At 44.8% G+C, this 12,759-nt stretch overlaps 1 protein-coding gene across 1 annotated transcript in view; it reads left to right on the top strand.

Annotated features, from left to right (window-relative positions):
* T265_00132 (hypothetical protein) overlaps positions 1-12,759 on the top strand; it is a gene marked incomplete at both ends in the record, with an annotated part of 62,415 nt that overhangs the window by 48,913 nt on the left and 743 nt on the right. The window contains 5 exons of the mRNA XM_009163789.1: positions 564-815; positions 1,626-1,822; positions 5,238-5,380; positions 7,392-7,476; positions 12,583-12,744. Coding sequence (XP_009162053.1) covers positions 564-815; positions 1,626-1,822; positions 5,238-5,380; positions 7,392-7,476; positions 12,583-12,744 — 839 coding nt within the window. The remainder of the gene's footprint in view (positions 1-563; positions 816-1,625; positions 1,823-5,237; positions 5,381-7,391; positions 7,477-12,582; positions 12,745-12,759) is intronic.

Genomic DNA, 12,759 nt, shown 5'->3' with positions numbered 1-12,759 from the left:
TTGTGCTTCTACATTAGCAACATAGCCTCATGATTATTGAGCGTCTTGGGGGTTAGTACAGATAGGCGAATATTCCGTATCAGTGCGGTTTTAGGTGCAATACAAAAAGTAACTGACCTCAATTAGTGGGTCGCAACTTGAGTTTGCCGGTTATGATTTTCGTACTTCATTGGCAGCTCATAGGCTGTTCACCGTTTGGTGTCTGCTCAGCACACAGCTCTTTGTGTACTATTTTCCGTCCACGGGACTACCAATTCTCATATCTTTACATCATGAATACACTACCTCCACAACTTGGGATTCTTTTCCGAACAAAGACTGGTTTTTCACACAGAAACTGTTCATTATAACTCCATCAAGACGGACTGAGAAAAACCATCATCTGTGAAATTCAGCTTCATTTTCCTTTCAGATAACTGAAGTTACATCTTCCGGAATATATCTGGTACAGTAATTAGGCTTTTTTGTATCTACTGAGTATTGTTAGTTACCAACCGTTGCTTGCTATGCGGATCCCTTGCAGCTTAAATTTACGCCACGCGTTTTTTACATTGCATTCTCAGGTGTGGCTCTTCTGAATGATGTCGACTCCATCGGGCCGGACCCTGAGAAGAAAGCTCTACAAACGCCAAATCTTCCGACCCGAAAACGGGAACAAAACTCGATTCAGTCTCGTGGAGATGGCAAAGGCACATTCAATTCACGTTTGGCCTCTTTGACTGCTGTGGAGGCCGAACAGGATGCCTCGGTGGTTCGCTTAGGCGATGCCAGTATTGCTGCTCCATTCACTGTCAAAATGTCCTCTCCTTCCGGCGGTAATTCTATGGGGTGTCATATATGTGCCACGCAACCTGATCGTTTTCATTTGCATTTTTACGGAAAAGTCTTAAAGCAAAATAAACATAATGCCATATTCATAATGTATTTGCTGGGTATTTTGTTTATTCACGTCACATTACGTAAGCTAGAATTGATACAGATTTTTTACCAGTTCTTTTATAGACTAATTATCTTATTGGTTGGGATAACTGACATTTTCAGAGTTTGGGACTCGTCCGACCGATTGGTCTAATCCGCCGGATAATCAACAGTCTAGTTCACTTCTCACCCTTGTTTAATGTGAACCCTCTGAGTATGCTGCACCGTTGATGGTCCTAGCTTTGATTGCGTTCACTCGGGTTTTCATAGTTTCAAAGTCCGCGATTTCCCTCACATAGTTTATCGACATGTCTTAGTTGCTACTGTGTGTTTCCAGCAATTCGGGGTTATACCTAGGCTTCAGCTTCTAAATTGGACTGAACAGTAGTTAGGCCTTCCTGCGAGAGCACAGCGAAGTGTAAGCGTTTCTCCAAACAGTCACGTGGTGGTTTACTCTACTCCATCCCTACTTTTCGTCATCTTCAAACGTGAGATGTAGAGTGACCCTCGGTGAGAATCAGCTGTAAAGTTCTTATCCTCTCAAATTTCAGATCGATTAGTTAAGGTGGAATTCAGCATAACCAACCAGTTCCAAAACAATCCTTCGTGGAACGTTCATAGCGACCAACCCTTTTCATATGTGTTATAGCTGCGATCTGAACCTTACTCAGAATGTTTCTGTTTATGCTTTCTTTCTCCCTGAACAGTTTGTCAGATCATAAAACAAGGACGATGCACCCTGGTTACGACGTTACAAATGTACAAAATCCTGGCAATCAATGCCTTGGTGTCTGCCTACAGTTTTTCCGTATTATTTCTGAAAGGATTCAAAACTTCCGATGCCCAGGCTTCTATTCAGGCGATTCTCCTGTCCGCGTCGTTTCTATTCATCTCCCGCTCGAAGGTCAGTCTTTTTCTACCTTATTCACTGCACGATAATAGTTATTACTCCTACGTTTCCTTCAGTGTGTCTCAGTCAATGGCTTCACGGGACCTTTCTTCTAACAAATCTCTAACTCTGTTCCCATCATTATCGTGGAAACACTTCTGGGAATCAGATCTCGACGTGGCTGTTTCTTCATAAGGACGGGTTCTATGAACACTCCTCAAAAGTAATTGTATGAGGAAGGTGTTAGCTTCGCCCTATCATTTTAGCTTCGGTCCCTATTGAAACTATGAAACTTTCCGAAATCCAACCGTAGCATCTTCATGAAGACCTGTTGGTGTCTTTAAATGGTGTAGTGGTTGTGATAATCAGATCGATCTTTCTTGCTTAACACTTCTCCGGCATGCACAGGTCCACTTACCGAGCGACAGCTGAAGGACATATCCAGAATAGTATAAAAGGACGTTGTCGATCTGACACTTCCTCCGTGGGAGTTCTCAAGCCTTTTCGGGTCGTCTTATGTGATTCATGGGTGTTTTCCTACGAGAACGGACTATGATGAATACGGGTCCTAAGCATGAGGGATTTTTTCTCGTGGGTCTTCTTGATGAATTTGGTGAGTTTTGGAGGAGGGTGAATGAGGGTATCGTGCTCAGATGATAATCAGCGAAGCGATTACCACCGTCGTTTCTGGGAGAATCTACACTCAATATTCCATCAAAACGGCTCTCTTTCATGTCAGTCCCCCCCCCCCCCCATAATTATAACCACGTACTTTGCAGTCCGGAGTCTCAAAAGGCGTCCACAAAAAATACTCTTGACACTGTCGCTGCAGCAATTTGTCAAGATGCATGCACATATGGCAGATTTCGGGTTTGAGGGCGTTGTTTACAGATTGGGTTAGCTTGACTGCGCAGTAGTCAGCCACTGAAACAACAAGGCGCTGATTCTAGGGCCGAGAAAGCTCAGTGGTTAGAGCCCTAATTTACTGACCGGAAGGTCTGTGGTTCAAACCCAACCTATGCCTCTCTACTTTTCCTGTCTAGGCTTGGCCAACCTGGCAGCATCTCCCTCGCGCTTCCTTTGGGTGGCATGGCAGTTAGGCACGGAAAGGGCGCTACAGCTGAACGATTTTTCATCTAGCCTCACTTCAGCTAGTGGTTTCATCACCTTTCCTGTCATCCAACGATTGATGACATTCCAGCTGGTGTTTCGAGGTCAACCCTATGCAGACGCGAACGCGCTTGGCGCTTTTCCACAATTCTTCAGTTATTCAACTTGATAAAATTGTTATTCAAATTGTGTGCACTACTGCTGTACTGTACTACTACTATTCAAAATTGTGTACTACTCATGAGGCTGCTGAAAATCCGTCGACAGCCCACGACCGGTTCCGCCCCTTTTTGGGGCTCATCAGGTAGGTGCAATCCCCGGGTTTCCGTCAACCTAATGTTCTACTTGGAACCAAATTGCACGAAATTAGCGAATATACACTCATTTGCAAACCAATTTGGTTTTTCGAGGAACTCACCTGGAACCTAGCTGGATCTCATATGTGATGTTTTCGAGTTGTTCAACTATTTAAGGCTAAGAGACCGAGAAGGTAGTCTCTTAAAGATGCTTTTTGCTAGCAGGTTCATGAGTCCGAACCTGTCTCATCAATGACCCTGTGCAAAATTTGGAGCTTGCAAAAGCAACTGGTTAAGATTGATTCACTACTAGTTATCAGTGAGTAGTTATCGTCACTGTACCAGCCTCTTCTCTGGCGGCCTCCAGCGACGAGGCACTTGGGAGTCATCCTTCGGTCTTACTCTTAGTCAACTGACTCTCGAGGTCACATTTTTTACAGTTAATAATTTTATTGACCGATCCACCGAAAGAGACATTTTCGGTACTTTTTACGTAACCTCGTGGTTTCACTACATCCCACACATTTGCGGTGGTAAAACGCGGTAAAAATGTTCCTGTTTACACTTCAAACTGAGTTGGCTGGCTGTTTTTTGTGAAGCGCAGGATATTGTTTTAGCTGTTCATTTGCTCTGTTTACCCAGCCCAGAGATATCACCATCAGGAGAAGCCTATATTTTACACGGTTTCGGGATTAATCGTGATGCAGCACTCTACCTAATGCACTGCTCTGTGATACTCCTTTTGTAGTTCGACCTTGAGGGCTATGAGTCTCCGTTTCAAAAGAGGTTGTTTGTCCTTCTAGACGCTTATCGATAGGCTTGACGGGCTCCTCGTAGAAAGAGACTATCGAACGGGGAACTAATATTAATGTATTTCGGTATTTTTCCGAGTCTATCTCAATTTACTTCACCCTTCCACGGGAGCTACTGACGTGTTAAGGGATGTCGCATGGGGCGTAGTTGATGGTCGGTTTTTTAGTTACTCCATGCATTCAGTTGAGCCTTGACCGGTTGACTCCTATTTACTCACTGCTTGTCTTTCGACTCGTTTCTTTATGGATAAATGAACGCTAATATTGTGACTGGTCATATGCGATTTGGCCAGCAGTAACATGTCGATCAGCGATCTTTGCTACCGGAAAATGAAGCTCAGTTAACTGCTGAGAACTACTTGTATCCGGACCTATGATCCCGTGTTTCCTAGATTGTTTCAAACGCGTGTTTCTGCTAAATTCAATCACTACTAGGCACACACCACCTGCATTCAGTTAGTTTCATGCACGCAAATGAAAATGTTTTTCTCCCCAACCCGTGTTACAGTCTCATTTGTATGCCAGTCACCTACCAATACACTCCTACCTTACGACGCGGCTTTTTGGACGGCGGTCATCCTATTTACTTATCCAGTGTTCCATATCTTCCCTAAATTATTGATTTAGCACCTTGGGTTCTTCGTGAATCAAGTTCAGTTGATTTCGGTTCAACTACCTAGTTAAAATCCATGTGCACTGTGTGCAGTGAACTGTTCTAGTTTCCCCCAGCTGTCATTGGGCAGTGATTCTACACTGATTGTGAATGTTCACGGCGTGTCAAGCTAGGGACGCATGCTGTTGGAAAGTGCTTAAATAGCAGTCAAACCTTAGTACCTTTCTGCTTTATAGTTATTGAGCATTCCGCCAGTATATTCATCCTATTCAAGCTGCGCTCCACTAGTTCGGTTTCGCAACTAAATGACAGTTTTGTTCGTGAGAGATTTGTGGAAGCGACCATCTGGGGCGTGTTCCAGTGGTGAAGTGCATCCTGAAATTGATAAGTCTTGACCGCTCTTGACTATTCAGAGCGTGACTTTTGTATTCCTGTTTCTAATTTTCAAATGAAGGACATCTACACTTGCCCTGATGTTTTCGCAACATGCTTCTTGGTTTATAAAACCTGTATGTAACCAGTATACCCATGTTAAAATTTAGTAACTGATATCACAATACTCCATTTTCACCCGCTTCGCTTTTGCCTTTCTGCCTCAGCCTTTGAAAACCCTTTCCTACCAACGCCCGATTCCGAACATCTTCAACGTGTATACGCTACTCACAGTGACGTTACAGTTTCTTGTCCACTTTTCCGTCCTGTATACTCTTACCTCGGAGGCCGAAGTCCGAATGCCTGTCAAGTGGGTTGTTTTTTTCAGTCAGTATGGTTTTTATGCTTGACACCCAAATAACTCGGATGAGTTTCTGTGATGTTTGACCGCAGAACCCAATCGGTACGGTTGATCAGCTGACGCGAACCGCTTGATATCCATGTGCGTTTTCTTCCGATGCTGGTGCACCATTCCGGTACAAGTAGCGCCATTCGGAATGATTATGCCTGGATTTATTACACTTTCAACATGCACCTGTCCACTTTGCTCCGTTCGGGTAAATACCTGTGCTAGACGTGTTTGTATTGTTGTTGTGTTACTAACACTAGCGGTGAACCGATGTTCCCAACCTATCACTGACAGTGATTTTCTTATCCGAGTCTTGCGAACCGTCATTGGTACGAACTGCTTGTTGCAGATGAATACTTGATCTTATCGACTTTCTGACTGAAGGCATAAATATGGATGGCGGACGATCATGAGCACCGAAATCGATCACATTTGAATCTGAAAAGGCTTATGTTGTTTTACAGCATTCCTGAAATTATCAGGTAGTTAGAGTCAAATACTTGTCTACCCATCCCCAATCGCAATACGTATGAGTAGTTGTTTGCAGATAGCCAGGTCATGAACGCCATTTATATATTTGCGACCAGTTCATAGAGTGCCTACGGTTTGACCTGAATGCTCTCTGCGGCCATCACTCATTCGAATTAGCGCAAATGGATTGTGCAAAAAGACCACCGCTACGAAACTGATACTTTTCAGGTTGTTCCTGATATTTGTAGTTGACAAGGTCCATAACACTAGATAACCCTGTTTATGCCCTATTTTCAGGTCATGAGTTTGGCGCCATGCGTTATTTCTTTCCAACGTGAACGTGCCATAGCAAGTAGAGCGCACCAGTGCGATGACGGCATGGTCAGAAGTGCTATCAACCAAATCTCACGGCCATCACTGTTCGGGATTTAGGTGTTCGACGCAGACAATCATATATCAACATTTCAGCGTTGATCGATATGCGTAATTCGGAGTGGCGCCGCACGAGTACCTGCAATTACCTTGTTAGCATCATTCCTCTGTCCAGTGATGCTGACAATCAATCAATGTAATTTGCCCACGGTGAACTTGGAATACAATGCACACCCTGAAGTTTACGACATTTTATATATTTCCAAGCAGTTCGGTACGCTTCAGGTACCGCAGCATTCCCTATCCAGAGGCTAGAGCCAGATAATGAAAAAAGACTCATTTCGCGGTAGCGAAGCCTCAGTGTTGAATATTGACGTGCTGTTGATGATGATTATGATGATGATGAAAGACTCATACCATCAGTTTGAGTAGGCAAAAGCCTCACCGATGACTCAGTGAGTGTTTGCCATTGAGCCATGTGCCCAGTGATGTGACGTAGTCCACAACACAAGCGGACGTATTGGACAAATAGGTTCAAAACTTTGTCTAAGGCAATCGACTCTAGGATTGCCACCGCCTGCCTTTTCGCCTTATCAGTGGTTACATTAGTGGGAACGAAAAATCCGCGGTCGTACCGAATTAGCAGCTGTCGATCGAGAAAACTCCCAAGGGGACTTCACGGGAATGAGGTAATCATCCGGGGACTCAGAGCGACGAACGCAAGGTTACACTGAAGTTGAAATACTGTGCCGACATGGACGACCGCTTGTACTGTCTGTCATCATCGTCATCTTGATTCGTAATACTCTAGTGAATATGGGTGCGTCCCCTCCATGCGGCCATTAGACAGTGACTGTGATCAGTCTTACAACCAGTGTTGTCATTTATTCCAAATGAAACCCCATGGCACAAAAGGGAGTACAAAGATTGGAGGGAAGGGACTAAGCAATTTCTTACCACTACCACTCTTGTTTATTATCCCGAATAAGCTGGAGTAAGACTCACGCACATGGATGATCCCGTTGTGGAAAGTCGTATTCTGCTTGAACATCATCTGCTATTCACTGTCTTACCCTGTGTTTTATTGCATACTCAAGTTTAACAGTTTAACATTCCCATTTACTTTCAGGGAGGATGATTTCATTGACGTGCATGCTGAGTTTGAGCCTTCCATATTGAACACGGTTGTTTACTTGATATCAACGGGAATGCAGGTTAGTCCTGTGCTTTCACGCGGGCTATACAACTGTCCTCTCTTGTTGTTCTACCCAACCAAACTTTTCCAATCGCAGGACTAAGCCGTTACGGTGAAAAGGGTAGCTCTACCACGTGTATCATCGGGTCCGGAAACCACATTCATTGATCCCCTGAATGATGGCATTAACGAGATGAGTTGATGAGCTTCTAGTGCTCGAACATAGTGTATCATTCCTAGAATGTCCGAGATTGTCCATCTGTCCACTGGAGAACGCCCATCTTGATATTTGATTCCGAAGATCTGCACATCGAGTTGGGTGCCTTTCATTGAACTACGCTGTTATATCAGTTTGCCGCGTACCGTGCTTGTGGGGATCAGAACCTGACCGCGTATTTGGATGTGCAGAGTCATCTCGCGGGAAAATCGGGTCGCATGTCACGCAGCCCTCTGACAGAAGTATATACACTTCAGACTTCACTGAATCGCAGATTATAAGGGGGTTGAATTGCTGTGTAAACTCTTTCACGTAGACTCATTGAAATTGGACAGCCTCAGATGAACAAGCGGCTCCCGGGTCTTATCTGATAGAAATGAGTGCACCGATCCTCCACAATAAAAATTTCACCCACTGGCTTCTTGAACTCATCAGGTAAGCCAATAACGCTGTGTCTGAGATGCGATGCCGTTGTCCTCCTCCATGGATGAAAATAAATTCTGCCCATGACATCTGATGACCCCGTTAGACCTGGTCGTCAAAATTGTCTGTATCCTCCCACGCAGGCTTCCTTTCAAAATCCGGCATGTTTATATAAGGTCTCGACAACGGCGTCAGTTGTTCGGGTAGCCAGATGATCTTCATAAAAAACTCGGAACAGCCAGCAAACTCTTGTGGTACCGCTTCCCTGGAACTTTTTCATTAGATCTCCTTGTGTGTGACGAACTTGAGTGTAGAGCCTCAGGAAAACAAGAGCTGAAAGGTCTTATGGGTGCCTGAAACATGCTTGCGGCTGCAATAGATCTGCGCTTCGTACCGCCGATGATTTTCTGTCTGGTCATACTAAAACGCTTAGTCCTTCTCAAAAGAAGCTATGAAGCAGCAATCTCGCTTTGATTCATTTTATGGGGTTGTGGATTGTTCTCGAATAACAGAAAGAAGACCGAACACAACCAGTTCAGAGTTACTTTGAACCCCCTACTGCTTCGCCAGAAGCTGTCCTCAGTTCACTTGCATATAGTGGACAGTTGAGTTTCACCAGCGTTGGTAGATCATTCACAAAAGCCTTGAATAGGGTGGGGTCACCCACTGGCTCCTGAGGTACACTTCTCATGACCATCGACGGCGATAGTAAAGTACTGTTTTTGCGTATACTCAAGTTTCTGGTGAATAGCCAGTCGCGAAAATGCAAGACATCACTGTGGCACCCATGGGCGAATTCGGTCCAGCAGGTCGACGGTCCCCGAGATTAGATTCGTCTTCGCATTGAATTCTGGCCTTGATTGATTGATCGTGGAAAGCGGTCTAGCTGTAATGAATTCAAAGGTTTTGACACTACGGATGTGGCTCATCCTACCTGAGATTGGTTTTGCGTCTTGTTGATTACCGATTGTGGAATAATTCATTGGGTTCGTGTTTTCGGTCCTGCACTAGGTGAAGTTCAGACGGTTCTCGATTACTGCACTTAAGCGCGCTCCCCCGGTTTCGAGATGCTTTGTACTCAATATAGTCCGCCCCAAGTAATGCCCTGTCCCGATTAATCTCTGTGGTTCCTCAACCTATTCAGTTCTACGTCGATCCACGGAGAGCTTTAAAGGTCTCCCTTGCAGTGGCTGAAGGCGATGCACACTTCTGACAGGTGGTCGTTTAACGGAGACCACGTTCGGAAGGATTTCAGGAGTGCGCATTGACAAGTATACTATACGGAAAAAAGGAGTCGACTTAGGATAGGAGTCATCTTAGAATGACTGAATACCCCAGAGGCTCGAGGGGGCCCAGGTTAAGTACAACATACTGCAGTGGTAAGAACAGGATTTGGGGTATCCTTAATTTGTTAGATTGACGCGTCGTCGGAAACAAGCACCAAATCCAGACAATCTTCAGGAACTTGTAGTAGGACGAGAAGTTCGGTATGGGATCTCTGATAGTACACGGCTGGTTACCCAGAATAAAATACTTCCTCCCCGATGGATGAGATGTCCGTGTAATAGGTCACTGGAGGCTTCCGCACACATGACAGGGTCACTGATAATTTGAAGGCTGAACCATAGGTTCTCATCCGTACCACCACTTGACCCATTCTGGGACTGAGGTGCCATAATGTGCTACTCTGTTGAATTCGATCGGGCCAGAAGAAGCACTATCCGGAGTGATAACCTTTCCAATTGTCAGTGAGCCAGATTTTCACGAAAGTTATCACAGCTAAATCCCATAGACCTATTTGTGTGTGCTATTCGTCAAACTTATTTTTTAAACTGCTCACATCCCTTGGGACCACGAATATTGTGCGTTAGAGTAAATGGGGTAAATGTAGAGACTGGGTCGCTTTCCTCACTCTCAGTATCCCGTGGGACACTTGAAAATCCATAATTTGTATTCGTATCACTTCTGGTGCCCTCCGGGGTTTCAACTCCACCACAGTTTTTGTGATTACTTTGTACTCCAGGGCTAGATTATTCAGGATTCGTGACCACTTTGTCTTCCGAAATCATTTCGATATTTGATTCCCCATCATTAAATAAATTGAGGAAGCGGGGTTGTAGGAACCCTTGCTCATCCCTGGTGCACCGGGGTTTCCACCACAGTTTTTGTGATTACTTTGTACTCCAGGGCTAGATTATTCAGGATTCGTGACCACTTTGTCTTCCGAAATCATTTCGATATTTGATTCCCCATCATTAAATAAATTGAGGAAGCGGGGTTGTAGGAACCCTTGCTCATCCCTGGTGCAGTTTTCAAGGACACACGTAGCGTCCATTCATCAGTTTCCGTTGTCGTATGTGCTTTTCCGCCATATCTATGTGTGGATGTCATTTACTATTCTTCATATTTTCAACTAAACACGAGATGAGGCAGCCATACATCTTTTGCGGTATTCATGCGCGTGTCACCAACCTGGGGTCTAGCCGACCAAACCAACCAATGTCATTGGATTCATCCATAGTAGGCCGGCACTGTGTTTTCCAACATGGCCGCGTCATTGTGGAAGAGTCATGCGTCGCCACCAAGTCAACAAAGGATGTCTCGACATGCGCCAGCGTGGTAGGCTTCTCGAATAAGATTGGTGATGTACTCGCGAGCAGTATTGAGTTACTCATACATTGTTGTTAATGCACCTGGAGACATTTTGTCCCTTGTGGAATCACTCATTCCATGCATCGAATTCTGAGAAAACTTGAACTCGAATTCAGTAGCATCAGGTAAAACTCTGACATCACTTCTACACTTTAAATCCATTCAGCGCACCGATCGGAATGAAGTGCATGTGTGCGCTTTGTGATGGCCCCACGACACTGTTGATGTTTGCAATTATCGTCCACCCCCATTACAACAAGGGTGAGTTTTGCAAGACCTGACCATATCTGGCAGCCTGCCAATTACGGTTTCCAGGAACACACTTGGGTATATTAGAATGTCCCCTCTTGAGGTGACAAATAAGGACCGCGTAAGAGCTTTCCGTATAGGGGCGATGAAATAGCGTTAGACTTGAGCAGCTTTTTTAACGTGCCACAAAAGCTTGGCTTTCAACTGGACTAGGTATTGCGGATATTTGCTGTTCTTGCACACCTCTGACTGAGGCCTACGGTCACAACCTGATGACGCCTGTCCTTCAGATCATCATGTGTGAATAATTTTCGTGGAATGTAGTTTGAGTCGAATACGAATCATGATCGTGTCCATAAATATAGGATTATCCTTCTTTGTTTCATCATACGTTTCAGCTTCACTGGGGTCAGTCAGTAAAGTGCCCCTACGTATGTTACCCTACGGGCATGTTAGTTCGATTTGTCAATTGTTCAAATTCAAGTCCAGACAAGTTGAGTTTACTTATATGACGGGGTAATCCGTAGTTCACGAAATGCTACTGGAACCATCCAATCTTTTTCCAGCTCCACATCTACCAGGTAACATGCCGAATCCAATTTCTGAGGCTAATCGCCCTAAGCATTAGGATGTCGTAGAAGTTCGACCACAAGAGGACGCTCCTGACAGTATTTTGTACGCCAAATCGTCGTCGTTTGTGGTACGACCGTCACCATCATCAGCCCTCACAGTATCATTAGTCCAGCATATTAGAGCTGTACAACCGAGACAATAGCTGGCCGACTTAGATTGTGATTCGGATAATGATGTTCCTCAACTTATCGTGAAGTGTGTGGGATTAGCAGGGGTCATTTATGCGATACGGGCAATCTATTAGACGGACAACAAATGCCAAAAACTGAGTCTTGGGGTTCCCCTCCGGAAAGATGACAGCTGCCAGTGCGATCGATTTTGCTGTTTCTGATCATTTTGCTTCTTTGCCATGTCATTACCTTATCATGCTTAGCACACCACTCAGTGCACGGTTGAGCGAAAATCCTTCCCGGGGGAGTCTGTCTGTTAACTTTCGAAGCGTTTGAACTGCCTACGTCATCAACCGTTTACGTAACCGTCCGGATCAATAGCACGTGTAATATTCTATTCCGGGACCCGAAAATGTTTGTTCTTCGGGTCCGATGGTTGGATCGGAGTTCCGTTTTTGACGGGGGAAATTTTGTACCGATACGCTTTTTCAGTGCGAATGTTCTCTCATCCGGAGAGCATTGTACACCCAACTTAGCAGGTGCTCTATCTGTGCGGTGTTAGGCAATTAATACACTCCTCTCTCCCCCAAGGACAAATGGTTTCACTTGAAAGCACATACCTCTTGACATTGTGACTACATGCTTTTCAAGCCGGTGTACGAATGTGCAATCCTTATTTGTGTACTCACCGGTTGTTGGACAGTCTGTGTGCATTTGTCAGTGAACAGTATACGCCCATATGCTGCCTCATTCATCTCCATTTTGTATTTGTTTGTACTTCTGCATCTATTGAAAACAACAAACTTCTCTCTAGCTCGTTTGACCCTATTCTCGCCTTCAGATTTCAACGATTGCTGTCAACTACAAAGGGCATCCATTCATGGAATCTTTGACAGAAAACAAACCGATTAGCATTTCTTTGGGAGTTGCCACTGGGGGTGTGATCCTTCTCGCCCTGGGCGTATTTGCTGAGCCGTTGCGTCTCATTCCCTTGGATCCTCAAGTATGTTGCACATAA

The sequence above is a fragment of the Opisthorchis viverrini genome (assembly GCF_000715545.1).
Source record: "Opisthorchis viverrini unplaced genomic scaffold opera_v5_1, whole genome shotgun sequence".
In the NCBI taxonomy this organism is placed as follows: Eukaryota; Metazoa; Platyhelminthes; class Trematoda; order Opisthorchiida; family Opisthorchiidae; genus Opisthorchis; species Opisthorchis viverrini.
The sequence above is the reverse complement of the archived record's forward strand: the minus strand, read 5'-3'. Positions and strand labels throughout refer to the sequence as shown.